The 16,519-nt window shown below is 35.8% G+C and overlaps 1 protein-coding gene across 1 annotated transcript; it reads left to right on the forward strand.

The window, feature by feature from the left end:
• The first annotated feature begins 3,516 nt into the window (after positions 1 to 3,516).
• LOC131047009 (disease resistance response protein 206) lies at positions 3,517 to 4,300 on the forward strand. The gene has a single exon (XM_057980816.2). The coding sequence runs from the start codon at positions 3,607 to 3,609 to the stop codon at positions 4,183 to 4,185; it is 579 nt and encodes a 192-aa protein (XP_057836799.1). The 5' UTR covers positions 3,517 to 3,606; the 3' UTR covers positions 4,186 to 4,300.
• The last annotated feature ends 12,219 nt before the right edge of the window (positions 4,301 to 16,519 follow it).

Consider the following 16,519-nt stretch of genomic DNA (forward strand, 5'->3'; position numbering starts at 1 on the left):
CCACATTAAATGATAATGATGTGTCATATGGTAGAGTGTAAGTAATATTTAACCATTCTTATTCTATAAATTTCCTTCCTAATATTAGCCACTTATTCAAGGTACAGGTAGATACAAGAAGAGTGTTGGGTATTAGAAGAAAAATAAAGGATTTATATTGGATACATGTATACCATTATGGGAAGGAGTAGTCATTGTATGGGTTTGTTAATATTATGTAGCATATATAGAGAAGGAGAAATAGTATGTGCGACATGAATGGAAGTCGTAGCACTAGTGGCTATGTGAGTAGAAGAATGGGATGCAAATAAAACACTTGAGAGGATGGAAGCATTAGATGAAGGCATGGAGGAATGGGTATAGTTAGGAGGTGAGACGTCGTGAGGGGGAAAAGATGGGATAATAGAAAAAGGGATCATGGAGGTAAGTTCTACATAAGGAGGAATGAGATTGATAATAGCATTGGTGGTGTTAGGGTTAGGATTGCAAGAAGGGGATATATAAGAAGATAAATCATTAAAAGAGGTACTAGTAAGAAGCCATAATCATGCATAATTTATTTGTGCCAAAGAGATAATATTCTAATGTCTTATAAGAGATTCAATAATTAATTATGGGATTCAGCTTTAATATATACCTCAATAAGTGTTTACCTAGTAAGTGAGATATCTATCTTAACAAAGTAGGCTTGGTGAGCACAATCTTGTGGATCATTCATATAGTACTCAACACAAGAATTTTAATTATTATTAGAATAGATATCATCGTAGGGTTTAAATTAGCACTTCATTTTAATGAAAGATTACAATTGTGAGTAGCTCATTACAATGAAGTATAAAAAGTTAATGCACTACAAATAACTATCATATTTAAAATTGTTAATGTATAAAATATAAAAATGAATCCATAATGGAGGTATGTAAGTGTGAGTACAGTGATAAAAATCGCTCACAATAAAGAAAAATCTCTAGGAGAAAAGATAGAGCCAATGGATAAATAATGAGCCCTAGAAAGAACTTAAAATGATAGTGCAATTAGAAAGTAAGGATCTATAAATGTAAAAGGTAGTTGATGAATAAACTCTAAAGAATATCAATACAAAGATGTAAAATTCAAAAAAACTATTTAAAAGGGATATACATGATTAATTAGTTAATTAAATGTAATTAATAAGGATATGATTAACCTAGATGGTTGAATTAGGTAAATATTTGAACTAAATAAAAATTTAGAAAACTAAATGTGAATGAAATGTGTACTTAGCTCTTAGGTTGAATATTATATCAACATTGATGACTTCGAACATATTTCACCTTAATATAGGAAAATTGAACCTTGGAGCATTGACTATGATTTGATTTAATGTAGAAAGAGAACTTTGTTAAAGTGTGTATATTGATTTCAAACATATTTCACCTTAATATAGGAAACTTGAACCTTGGAGCATTGACTATGATTTGATTTAATGTAGAAGGAGAACTTTGTTAAAGTGTGTATATTGATTTTGAGCCACATAAATCTACTTTGCAACTTGTAGATCTATCTTCGTGGAATGTACACTTGTACTACCAAGTTCAATCCAATCTCTATTATCTTCTCTAGTGTAAGGACTTGTAATATTCTAAAATTCCTTGGGTAGATTGTTGAATTACGGGTTTTGAAATTATCCTCAACCAATCCTCTTCAATGGTCACTTTTATGACCTTGGAAAGTGTTGGCAAAAAGAAGAAAGTATGTAAGTGATGTAGAATATGAATTCTAATGTAGGTACTTTCTTTTTAATGAACCAAATTGAAATATCTTTATTAAATGCTCTTTTAATGCTCCATAATTTTGGATGATTCCCTTTTGTAGTTAGATGATCTAAATTAATGTTCCAATTTGAATGTCTTTATATAATAAAACACAAACCAATAGTTGCATAAACACATACCAATTCAATGTCAAATTATGAAGAAAGGACAAAAGTTAGGAATTTGAACTTAAATTCTTTGAATCCACATTATGCAGGATTTATCCTATGCACCAAATAATTAATCCAAAAACGGGAAATGCAAATTTCAAGACAAGGATAAGGCATACCTAGATCAGTGCTAATAATGATGCTAATGCATAGGGATTGATTCAAATAATATAGAGAAAATATCAATATATATGAGAATGTGTGTATACAAGAGTAAATGAGAAAGGATAACAATTGAAAAAGAACCAAACATAATACACAATGATGTCATCATATATAATTGTCTTAAGATATTCCTGAAAAAATGAACCCAAAATTAAATAGAAATAAAGAAAAATATATACTTTTTGCTGTTATAATCTTATTTTCCATAACAATGACAACTTATCATTACATCACACCTACATATCTAAAAACAATAAGACTATGATTTGATTTAATGTAGAAAGAGAAACTTGTTCAAGATAATTTTGTGTGTGTATATTGATTTCGAGCCACATGAATCTACTTTGTAACTTGTAGATCTAACTTCGTGGAATGTGCACTCCTACTACCAAGTCCAATTCATTCTCTATTATCTTCTCTAGTATAAGGACTTGCAATATTGTCAAATACCTTGGGTAGATTGTTGAATTACGGGTTTTCAAATTATCCTCAACCAACCGTCTTTAATGGTCACTTTTATGACCTTGGAAATATCAATGGTAATAATGATGCTAATGAGTAGGGATTGATTCAATTAAGAGAAAATATCAATATGCGTGAGAATGTGTGTATACAAAAGTAAATGAAAAAGGACAATGATTGAAAAGAACCAAACATAATACACGAATGACATCACCATTTATAATAATATTAAGATATTCATGAAAAAATGAACCCAAAACTAAATAGAAATAAAGATGAATATATACTTTTTGCTGTTATAATCTCATTTTCCAAAACACCAACAACTTGTCATTTCATCTCACCTACAAATCCAAAAGCAATAAAGCTCTATAATTCACCTTTACTTAAAGTCATTTTATAAATCCACTCTTTCTTCAAAGATAAGAATAAGAATAAATATAAAATAAATATACAATATTTATATTCGCATATCCTTACGAACATCATTGCAGTCCACATTATATCTTTAACTGAATGATACGATTTTTTTGTTTGTTTAATGGATACCTCACAACAACCCACTTACAAGAGCCATGATTTGATTATTTTCTTATCGAGCTTGATTGACCCTTGTGGTCTGGAAAAGCTTATCGTGCTCGTACACAAATAACACCACACGATAGAGAAAGAAACAAAGAAAAGCAATTGTTTGAACAACTTGTTCAAAATTGGCTGGCTTGGAGGGTCTTACACGGAAGCTTCATTTGTTACAGTCACACATTTGCAAACAAAAGTACTACTATTCTGTAAACCCCTTTGCGTGGGTCTTTGGAAAAAATTTCTTGATAAAATCAAGCTGATGTAACCCCTCACCAACTCTTGACTGGAAGAAGCTTATCTTTGAAATCTCCACAACTATTCTATACAGCTCAGTCTTATATATAGAGAGAGCTCAAGTGCAAACTGAAATACACAACTTCTTTCTCTAGTTCAGAGCCCTCCTTTCCTAAACCATTTGTGATACATATTGCACAATGGCAATCTGGAATGGTAGGATTTTGAACTTTTTCTTTCTATGGCTTCTGGTATCCACAGTTCTGCTGAATGGTGCAGATTGCCATAGCAGGAAAAAGAAGCTTCCAAAGCCCTGTAGGAATCTGGTTCTGTATTTCCATGATATAATCTACAATGGTAAAAATGCCCATAATGCAACATCTGCACTTGTTGCAGCCCCTCAAGGAGCTAATCTCACCATTATGACTGGCAATAACCATTTTGGAAATCTTGCTGTATTTGATGATCCTATCACTTTGGATAATAATCTTCACTCTCCTCCAGTGGGAAGAGCTCAGGGGTTTTATATCTATGACATGAAGAATACTTTCAGTGCCTGGCTTGGGTTCACATTTGTGCTGAACTCGACAGATTATAAGGGCACCATTACTTTCAATGGAGCAGACCCCATTTTGGTTAAGTACAGAGATATATCTGTTGTGGGTGGCACTGGTGATTTCTTAATGGCCAGAGGAATTGCAACTATTGACACCGATGCCTACGAGGGAGAAGTTTATTTTCGTCTTAGGGTTAATATCACACTGTATGAGTGTTACTGATCAGTATTCTTCATGGAGATTCTCTGTAAAAGGAATCAATCTGATATATGTTGAGAGCCTATGTAGTAAAGTTTTATCAAGATTACTAAATAGTGAACCATCAGATAATTGAGAATTGTGTGTTCATACATAGTTTTAATGCTTCATAAATTAATTTGTTAGATGGTAATGCATAATTTATTTTTCCACAAAAAGTCTGCACGTCTATTGTAGATAGTTGTGTATCTTATTCATTACTTTAAATCATCATCATTTCAATTAATTCAGTATATACGTATAGTCTATAATAAATTATTTTTTATCAAAAGTCTTTCTACATGTCTATTATTTTTAGAGACTGATAAAATATGTTTTTTCCACAAAAAGTGTTTGTACATGTCTGTTATTTTTACAATATTGATATTAGTGTAGCTTATGGCTTCATTAAATATCTGATTATTTCTAAAAGTTCTTTTGAGTTGAAAAAATAATCGTTTATATTAATTTCTACATAAATTAATTTTTCTACAGAAAGTCTTTCTACATGTCTATTAATTTTATAAATTGTTGATAGCTATGATCTCATATATCAGTTGATTATTTCTAAAAGTTTTCCTAAGTTTAAAAAATAATCTTTTATATTAATTCATACATGATTGTGCATAGTAATTCATAATTTTTTTTTTTCCACATAAAGTCTTTATACATGTCTATTGCTTTTAGAGAATGTTGATAGTTGTGTAGCTTGTGGCCTCATAAATAAGATGATTATTTTTAAAAGTTCTCATAAATTTAAAAAATTGTCATTTAAATTAATTTTTTCAAAATAGTCTTTGTACATATCTATTATTTTTATAGATTGTTGATAGTTTTAAAGCTTATGACCTCATAAACAAGCCAATTATTTGTAAAAAAATTCATTATTTCAAAGAAGCGTCATTTAAATTAATTTGTACATGCTTGTGCATAGTCATTCACAAATTAATTTTTCCACAAAAAGCCTTTGTACATGTCTATTAATTCCACAAATTGTTGATAGTTGTGTAGCTTTTGTATATCTTATGACCTCATAAGTAAGTTGATTATTTATAGTTGTGTAACTTATGGCCTCATAAATAAGCTAAATATTTCTAGAAGTTTTCATCAGTTTAAAAAAATTCAAATTTTAAATTAATTTGCACAAGTTTGTGCATAGTTAGTCATACATTAATTTTTTCACAAAAAGTCTTTGTACATGTCTATTACTTTTACAATTTGTTAATAGTTATGTAGCTTATGGTCTCATAAATAAGATGATTATTTCTAAAAGTTTTTCATAAATTTAAAAAGTCACCATTTGTACATGTCTATTACTTGTTATAGATTGTGGATAGTTGTGAAGGTTATGGTCTCACAAAAAGATGGTTATGTGCAAAAAAATTCAGGAAATTAAAGAATCACAATTTAACTTGATTTGTGCATGCTTATGCATAGTCTATCATAAATTTATTTTTCCACAAAAAATATTTATACATGTCTGTCACTTCTACTAATTGTTGATAGTTGTGTAGCTTATGACCTAATAAGTAAGCTAGTTATTTCTAAAAGTTTTCATTAATTTTAAAAATCATTATATAAATTAATTAATGCATGCTTGTGAATAGTCTGTCATAAATTAATCTTTCCACAAAAATTCCTTCCAGATGTCTTCTACAGATTGTTCATAGTTGTATAACTTATGGTCTCATAAAAAAGTTGCTTATTTCCAAAAGCTTTTACAAGTTTTGAAAATTATTTAAATTGATCACATCTTTAATAAATTTAATAATTACATCAAAAGGCATTTCTCTAGAATGGCAACAAGAGAAGCATCTCATTTGTGTTTATATTATTTTTAATTCTAAAAAATCTAATTTCAAAATAAATAAAATATGTAGTATATGTTTTATGGTAAAATAAATTAACTTTAATCTCATTAGTAGGATTTGTGGAGTTGATTGCCAAGCTATTCCAACTCTTGTAGTGTGACAACCTCTACCACCAGAACAAGTGAAGGTCAACTTTGATGGAGCCTTAAGAAACAATATTAGACCATCACGAGAAGGGTGCAATTTATGAGATTCAAAACCTAATATCTTCTTCATTTCATCTCTTCCATTCATTCAACGTACTAATAATGAGGATGATTTTTAGGTTGTCCTCCATGGGCTCAAAATTTGGGAGGCAAAACAAATAACTCATTTGAAAATCAAACTTGAGTCCCAAGTGATGATCAACACAGTTACAAAACGTTCTAGTCCAAGCTGGTATTTATAGGCTTTCTTAGATGAGATCCTATTAGTTCTTGATTGTAGACCACACAGCTTGGAAAATCACATATATTGTGAAGCCATTGTAGCCAGCAATGCTTTCTCCAATCACACAGCTAAAGAAATTGCCTCCTTTGATTTGACCCTTTTCCAATTTTGATGGTAGGTGAGGTGGCATCATATTCTGCCACCAACACTTTTGCTAACTAGATTGTGCTACATTTTTGTGGTCATTTCCAAGCTGGCAACTTGATAATCCATCCTCTTAGTCTTCAAATCAATCACATCAGCATTAGTTCTCTCTATCTCTGCAACATTAATCTTCATCTTACATAGACAAGTGGCGATCAACATTGGCTTATAGGTTAACCCTTGTCCCATCCCTCATTTCTCTACTATTTTCACCTCATTTTAAAGATTGTAATCAATACTATTCCAGTGTAGAATTTAAACAAAACATTAATTTAAGGAGTCACCTCTCTTTCTTTAATGGCAACTTCTGGCTCCTTTGGCTCATTACTATAAGCTTGCAATTGTCTATAAATAGGCCAAGTGAGGTATTTTTGGGCATATGATTTCTAGCTTCTGAGAAAACTAACATTGGTACAATGATGAACACTTCAATTCATTTGGTTAGTGCACACAAGCAAATGGTTTACCTTGGTCTAGAAACTGACCAATGATTGAATGTGGTGTTCTTTGCACCAAATGGTCTAATGTTGGAGACAGCCAAGATGGTGTTGGGAGTATAATTTTTGATAGCAAATGACCATTACTATGTCAATGCAAATATCTCTTCACAATTTATGGCTTCTCCTCTTATTTTAGGTGATCCCAAAGTTGCATCTAGGAGCTAGTCAATCTACTAGTTAAACTTAATTTCCTTGGAGATTTGGAGCTAGTGATCACAAATATTAAGCTGGCCATGGGTACTAGATGGATGATTACATTAATGAGGAAAGTTGTGTCATAAGAGTACCCTTCAAAGACAATTGGAGAGCACCACTATAATGGAGAAGATTGAAAGTTTTCTATTGAATAGACAAAAGGACTAAGACGGGGGTGGGGTTGTATGAGGTCAAACCTTAAACTAATTTATGGGTATGTGTAGGATCATGGTGGGCCAAAATAGGACCTTAAGTGGTAATGGAATCTTAGAAAAACAAAGTTAGGCAACTTGACATAAAAATTTGAATAAGTTATGAACATTATTTTAAAAATATGTAAGAAAAGAATCTGTAGCAAATTGAATGTAGTTTCTAGTATTCTAGTTGTTTTTTGAAAAAATAAATTCTATTTGACAAAAGTTTGAAATTTCAATGCAATTGTACTAAAATTTCAGCAAAAAGATAAGAAGTAGGTGTATGTTTGACGACTCTAACGACAATCAAATCTTAATATTTTTTTATAAGATTGTTAACATAAGTAGACGACTCATGTCTAGAAGTGACACATTTTTTTGTAATTTTTTTTTTAGTAAATAATTAATTTTGAATTTTTTAGTACAACTTTTCAGAAATTGAAAAACTCGTACGTCTAACCACCTTAACTTGGTCTAAACTTTACGAAATTTTATTTTTATTTTTATTATCCTATTGTAGGCAAAGCATAGAATGCGACGGATGTTTAGATTCAAAAAATGTGATACCATTTGAAAGTTATGGATATTTTTCAATCAGCATATCAATCATGACTTTAGTTAGATTTCAAATAGAAAATAAATAATAATAATTTATTGAATTCAAAATAAGGCAAACCTTATATTTTCTGAAAGCTGAGAATGTCCTTAAAAAACCTTTTTCATTTCATCAATTTCAGCTAGAAAAAAGTCGTCAGCCACTAGAGCGAAGTTTGGGAAAACAAGGAACACTCAAAAACACATTTTTTCTGTTGAATTTCCAGGTTTGGCATTTCCTAGCGAAATCCCAATGCAATCCCAAGCCAAATACTAAGTTTTCAAATTTTTGTTAGAGAAATCGGATATTGCATTAACAATGGATATTTGATACTAATCCGATAACCAATTTGTATAATTTTTTATTATGAATCAGATTAATAATATTTAGTATGTTATTATATATTGTATAGTATTAATATATTAATATATAATATACATGTTATATATTAATATTATAATATATAAATATATATTAATAATAAAAGATATCAGATAATATCTAATATCCAATACATTGTTTAGGTTAGGGAGAGAGAGAGAGAGAGAGAGAGAGAGAGAGAGAGAGAGAGAGAGATGGTTGGCAAGGGATAAGGGGAATGTGATCTACATAGGGAGAGAGGGGGCAAGGGAGAGGTAGAGATAGCGAGAGAAGGGTAAGGAAGGGGGGGAGATAGTGAGAGAAGGGTAAGGGGATTTAGAGAGAGATGGAGGGAGAGGGAGAGAAATATTTGATACCTTGTTTAGGATAGGAGAGAGAGAGGGATAGGGATGTAAAGGGGTATGGAGAAAGGGAGAAAGAGAGAGGGGGAGAGAGAGTAATTAGGGGAGGGAGGGCGAGAGAGAGAGAAAGAGAGAGATAGAGAGAGAGAGAGAGAGAGAGAGTCTCAGGAAGAGTGATATTATAGATGTCCTAAGGGATCATATGGTGTCTTAAGGGGTCATATGGTGTCATTAGGGGTCATATGGGGTCCTAAGGGGCCACACGTGTTAGAACACCATATGACCCTTTAGGACACCATATGATCCATTAGGACATCATATTGTCGTTAGGGGTCATATGGTGTTCTAAGGGGTCACGAGGTATTGCTAGGGGTCATATGGGGTCCTAAGGAGCAACACATGTGTTAGAACACCATATGACCCCTTACAACACCATATGGACATCATATGTTCCTAAGGGGTCATATGGTGTTCTAAGGGATCATATGGTGTCCTAAGGGGTCATATGGTGTCCTAAGCACCCACACGTGTTAGATTACCATATGACCCCTTAGGACAACATATGACCCATTAGGACATCATATTTTCCTAAGGGGTCATATGGTGTCAAAAGGTGTCATGTTGTGTACTAGGATGTTAAAAGGGGTGATACGGTGTCCTCAAGGGTTATATGGTCTTCTAAGAGGTCATATGGTGTCATTAGGGGTAATATGGGGTCCTAAGGGCCCACACATGTGTTAGAACACCATTTGACCCCATATTTTCCTAAGGGGTCATATGGTGTCATAAGGGATCATGTGGTGTACTAGGACATTAAAAGAGCTCATTGTTGGAATTTGCATGAAGATTGCATTAATGATATGCTATGTTATCATTGATGTCAATTGAACCGGTAATGATATTGTTGATATTGTTGTTATTGTTGATATTGCCTTATACCCAGTAGGAAGAGCTTTGTGAGGGTTATTGTAAACCGGTATGTAAAGTTTGTGAGTTGAACCAGTAATTGAAGTAAAAGGTTAAACCCTTTCTATGGTATGTAACCAGTAAACCCTACCAGTTGTTTTTGTTAAACCCTAACCGATTAAGGTTGTTGAATTGGTTATGTTGGTTTATGATCTTATGTTGAGTGGTAATGATGGTGACATGTTTGGTCATTGTATGAAGACAAGTTCAAAATGTTTTGGCGTGGTTGTTTGTCTAGGGGATGAGAAAAGTATATTGAATCTAATTGAAGACGTGTGATGAGTTACTGAGCTCGATGAAGCGGTAATCAAGGAGCGTTTGAGGTTTTCTTGACTGATGTGTAGAGATTGTTATGAAATCCAACGGACATGCTTGTACCAACTTGTTTGTAATCTTGATGAGAGGATTATATTTTTGTTGTGTTACTGACCTAATTGATTTGTATTTAAGGTCGATGAAGATGTTTTGTTTAGTGTTGGCAAGAGTTGACAAAAATTAGTTGAGTGTGTGGTTGCCAAACTAGAGAATGAGTTTGCAATTTTAGTATAGGCAGATAGAAGCTTAAATGGATCTGATCAAGCAAATGTAGTGCTATTCAGATAAATCAAGAAACTCCTGTTGTTTTCTAACAATTGCAGCAGAATTGAAATCCCCTAATCGGGTAAGCTCTAACAAGCTTGGTTACTTATTAAATCCTCTAACAAGGTGGTCAATTAGATTGGATTTTCAAATCCTCTACTAAGGTTACTCCTTACAGGGTATTTTCTTCTAACAAGGCATTTGTAGTCAGTCCCTTAACCAGGTGATTCCTAATAGGATCAGTTCTTAATAAGACTTTTGTAAAAGATTTAACAAACTTGACTCCTAATAGGGTGAACTTCAAAAGACTTCACATATTATCTTGTGAGGGTATGTGCATCAAGTTGTGGTACCAAAAGGGGGTCTTAAGATGCCACTTTTTTTCTTCTAAAATCAGCAAAGTCTGAACTTCAACGACAAATTGAAGATAGTTACACTCCAAATTTGAAGATGCAACAAGAACAAGAGTCAGAGTGCTTCGAGTCTACTTTCTAAATTACTAATTTTTTTTGAAAATGGTGGAGATTAAGGGCTTCAAAAAGGGGGGCCACAAAAAGTGGTCATGTTTTTATGCAAAAAACATAACATAGTGTCTGTTGTGGCCCCCCTAAAATGTTAACTTTTTTTTTTAATTTTTAAAATCACTTCAATGAGAAGTTAGCTAACATCTTGTAGTTTATGCCAAATTTTTCAGCTAATTTGTTAATGAGTATATGATTTTTTACTAATTTTCGAAGTGGACACATCTTGAAAAATAGAAATTTGAGCGTGCTCCCCCCTAAAATCATTCAAAACTAATCAAAAATCAAAACTTTTTTTTAAAAATTGTGTAGAATGGAGTCTAGTTTCTAAAAATGTAAGTTTTTTCAAAATTTGATGAGAGTGTAAAAATCTATACCCAAAATAGTGCATGTTGGTTTTTGACAAAAAACAGACACACTGACAAAAGAAATTATAGATGAAAGACATAACGAAATCAAAATTTGAAATAAATTATATTGTTGGATAGCTAAGAGGGAGCTCAAGTTTACCATGGTAATTTTTTTAACTTCATTGAAACACATGCAAACCTGACAGAGAACATGACCAAAAATATGTCAAAATTTTCAATGTTCTGATAAAAACACGTCTCTAGCCTGAAATGGTCCTCCAAACCTTTGGATTGGATGCCCAAGGAAAATCCAACCCATAGGTTTGGTGTTTCCCAAAGCGGGACATTTGGCGTGCGCCAAATATGGCGCTCGCCCTATTTGGCATGCGCTAAATGTGATGAATGGATTTTTCCATTTGGCGCGTGCCAAATGTGGTCCATATTCCACATTTGGCACATGCCAAATAGGGAGAGCGCCAAATGTGTACATAGAAATCCCCATCTCACCTTTCCCTTCTTTATCTCGCTTCCCTCGTAGTTCCATCTCTCTCTATGAACTAGATCTCATATTCTCTCTCTCCCCTTACCTCTTCTCGAGCTCTTCATTCTTATAGATACATTCTCTTCTTTGTCCCTCCCCTCTCTAGCTCTCACAATTCCCTTATTCCCCTATCCCTCGAGCTATCTCCCTCTTTATCCTTACACCCATCTAATTCCCTCTCTCACCTCTTTCCCTTAGTTTCTTCCTCACTCCCTCCTCTCTCTAGGTCCTAAGGGGTCATAGAACACCATATGACCCCTTAGGACACAATATTACCCCTAACAACACCTAAGGGGTCATATGGTGTCCTAAGGGGTCATAGGACACCATATGACCTATTAGGTTACCATAAGAACCATAACAACACCATATTCTATCCTAAGTGGTCATAGGACACCATATGACCCCTCAGGACACCATACAACCCATAACGACACCATATGGTGTCTTAATGGGTCATAGGACACTATATGACCACTTAGGTGTCGTTAGGGGTCATATTGTGTCCTAAGGGGTTATATGGTGTCCTATGACCCCTTAGGACACCAAATGATCCCTTAGTACACCATATGGTGTCAATATGGTTTGTATGGTGTCCTATGACCCCTTAGAACACCATATGAGCCCCTAGTATGCCATATGGGGTCAGTATGGTCTTATGGTGTACGATGATCCCTTAGGACACCATATGACCCCTTAGGACACCATACAACCCATAATGACAACATAAGGTGTCCTAAGGGTTCATATGGTATCTTAAGGGGTCATACCACACCATATGACCCATTAAGACACAATATAATCCCTAATGACACCTAAGGGGTCATATGGTGTCCTATGACCCCATAGGACACCATATGACCCCTTAGGACACCATACGACCCCTTAGAACACCATACCACCCATAACAACACCATATTGTGTCCTAAGGGGTCATATGGTGTCTTAAACAGTCATAGGACACCATATGACCCCTTACAACACCATACAACCCATAACAACACCATATTGTGTCCTAAGGGGTCATATGGTGTCTTAAGGGGTTATAGGACACTAGATGACCCCTTAGGACACCATGTGACCCCTTAGAACACCATATAGTGTCCTAAGGGGTCAGATGGTGTCCTAAGGGGTCATATGGTATCCTAACGGGTCATATAGTATCCTATGACTCCCTAGGAGACCACTTAACTCCTTACGTGTCATTAGGGTTCACATTGTGTCCTAAGGGGTCATATGGTGTCCTATGACCCCTTACGACACTATATGACCCCTTACGACACCATATGGTGTCATTATGGGTCGTATGGTGTCCTAAGTGGTCATTAGGTGTCTTATGATCCCATAGGACACCATATGACCCATAATGACAACATAAGGTGTCCTAAGGGGTCATATTGTGTCTTAAGGGGTCATAACACACCATATGACTAGTTAAGACACAATATGATCCCTAACGACACCTAAGGGGTCATATGGTGTCCTATGACCACATAAGACACCATATGACCCCTTAGGACACCATTCAACCCATAATGACACCATATTGTGTCCTAAGGGGTCATATGGTGTCCTAAGGGGTCATAGGACACCATATGACCCCTTACGACACCATGTGACCCCTTAGAACAACATATAGTGTCATTATGGGTCATAGGGTGTCCTAAGAGGTCATATGGTGTCCTAATGGGTCATATAGTGTCCTATGACCCCTTAGGAAACCATATAACCCCTTACATGTCGTTAGGGTTCACATTGTGTCCTTAGGGGTCATATGGTGTCCTATGACCCCTTAAGACACTATATGACCCCTTAGGACACCATATGGTGTTATTATGGGTCGTATGGTGTCCTAAGGGGTCATATGGTGTCTTAAGGGGTCAGAGTACACTATATGACCCAATAAGACACAATATGATCCCTAACGACACCTAAGGGGTCATATGGTGTCCTATGGCCCCATAGGACACCATATGACCTCTTAGGACACCATACAACCCATAAGAACACCATGTGGTGTCCTAAGGGGTCATGTGGTATCCTAAGGGATCATAGGACACCATATGACCCCTTAGGACACCATACAACCAATAATGACACCATATTGTGTCCTAAGGGGTCATATGGTGTCCTAAGGGGTCATAGGACACCATATGACCCCTTAGGACACCATACGACCCATAATGACACCATATTATGTCCTAAGGGGTCATATGGTGTTCTAAGGGGTCATAGGATACCATATGACCCCTGAAGACACCATGTGACCCCTTAGAACACCATATAGTGTCGTTATGGGTCATATGGTGTCCTAAGGGGTCATATGGTGTCCTAACAGGTCACATAGTATCCTATGACCCCTTAGGATACCATATAACCCCTTACATGTCGTTAGGGTTCACATTGTGTCCTAAGGGGTCATATAGTGTTGTATGACCCCTTAGGACACTATATGACCCCTTAGGACACCATATGGTGTCATTATGGGCTGTATGGTGTCCTAAGGGGTCATATGGTGTCTTAAGGGGTCAAAACACACCATATGACTCGTTCAGACACAATATGATCCCTAACGACACCTAAGGGGTCATATGGTGTCTTAAGGGGTCATACGACACCATATGACCCCTTAGGACACCATACGACCCATAACAACATCATATTGTGTCCTAAGGGGTCATAGGACACCATATGACCCCTTAGAACACCATACGACCCATAACGACACCATATTGTGTCATAAGGGGTCATATGGTGTCTTAAGGGGTCATATGGTGTTGTAACGGGTCATATAGTGTCGTATGACCCCTTAGGATACCATATAACCCCTTACATGTTGTTAGGGTTCACATTGTGTCCTAAGGGATCATATGGTTTCCTATGACCCCTTAGGACACTACATGACCCCTGAGCACACCATATGGTGTCATTATGGGTCATATGGTGTCCTAAGGGGTCATATGGTGTCTTAAGGGGTCATAACACACCATATGACCTGTTAAGACACAATATGATCCCTAACGACACCTAAGGGGTCATATGGTGTCCTATGGCCCCATAGGACACCATATGACCCCTTAGAGCACCATATGACCCATTACAACACCATATTGTGTCCTAAGGGGTCATATGGTGTCCTAAGGGGTCATAGTATGCCATATGACCCCTTAGGACACCATGCAACCCATAACGACACCATATTGTGTCCTAAGGGGTCATTTGGCATTTTAAGGGGTCATAGGATACCATATGACCCCTTATGACACCATACAACCCATAACGACACCATATTGTGTCCTAAGGGGTCATATGGTGTCCTAAGGGGTCATATGGTGTCCTAATGGGTCATATAGTGTCCTATGACGCCTTAGGATACCATATAACCCCTTACGTGTTGTTAGGGTTCACATTGTGTTCTAAGGGGTCATATGGTGTCCTTTGACCCCTTAAGACACTATATGATCCCTTAGGACACCATATGGTGCCATTAAGGGTTGTATGGTGTCCTAAGCTGTCATATGGTGTCTTAAGGGGTCATAACACACCATATGGCCCGTTAAGACACAATATGATCCCGAACGAGACCTAAGGGGTCATATGGTGTCCTATGGCCCCATAAGAAACCAAATGACCCCTTAGGACACCATATGACCCATAACGACACCATATTGTGTCCTAAGGGGTCATATGGTGTCCTAAGGGGTCATAGGACACCATATGACCCCTTAGGACACCATACGACCCATAATGACACCATATTGTGTCCTAAGGGGTCATATGGTGTCCTAAGGGGTCATAGGATACCATATGACCCCTTACAACACCATACAACCCATAACGACACCATATGGTGTCCTAAGGGGTCATAGTACACCATATGACCCCTTAGGACACAATGTGAACCCTAACAACATGTAAGGGGTTATATGGTATCCTAAGGGGTCATAGGACACTATATCACCCATTACGACACCATATGACCCCTTAGGACACCATATGACCCCTTAGGACACCATATGGTGTCGTTATGGGTCGTATGGTGTCCATATGACACCTTAGGACACCATACGACCCATAACGACACCATATTGTGTCCTAAGGGGTCATATGGTGTCCTAATGGTTCATATAGTGTCACATGACCCTTTAGGATACCATATGACCCCTTATGACACCATGTGACTCCTTAGAGCATCATATAGTGTTGTTATGGGTCATATGGTGTCCTAAGGGGTCATAGGACACCATATGACCGCTTAGGATACCATATGACCCCTTAGAAAACCATATAGTGTTGTTATGGGTCATATGGTGTCCTAAGGGGTCATATGGTCCCCTAATGGGTCATATAGTGTCCTATGACCCCTTAGGATACCATATAACCTCTTATGTGTTGTTAGGGTTCACATTGTGTCCTAAGGGGTCATATGGTGTCCTAAGGGGTCATAAGAGACCATATGACCCCTTAGAACACCATACGACCCATAATGACCTCATATGGTTTAGCATATTGGGTTATAGGGTCTATGGTTATTGTATAGGGTCAAGGATTTAGCATATTTGGTCATACGATCTAGGGTATTTGTTATAGGTTTTAAATGGTTTAATTTTTATGGTTGTGGCTATCAAACTATAAGGTATAGAGTATAGATTATAGGGTATAGAGTATAAATTTATCAAAGGTTAAAAATTTTCAATAGAAGTCATATGGCT

The sequence above is a fragment of the Cryptomeria japonica genome, chromosome 9, assembly GCF_030272615.1.
Source record: "Cryptomeria japonica chromosome 9, Sugi_1.0, whole genome shotgun sequence".
NCBI classification, from domain to species: domain Eukaryota; kingdom Viridiplantae; phylum Streptophyta; class Pinopsida; order Cupressales; family Cupressaceae; genus Cryptomeria; species Cryptomeria japonica.

Bases quoted from the DNA above. Each gene is read 5' to 3' on its own strand.
- LOC131047009 (XM_057980816.2), top strand. From the start codon at position 3,607: ATGGCAATCTGGAATGGTAGGATTTTGAACTTTTTCTTTCTATGGCTT.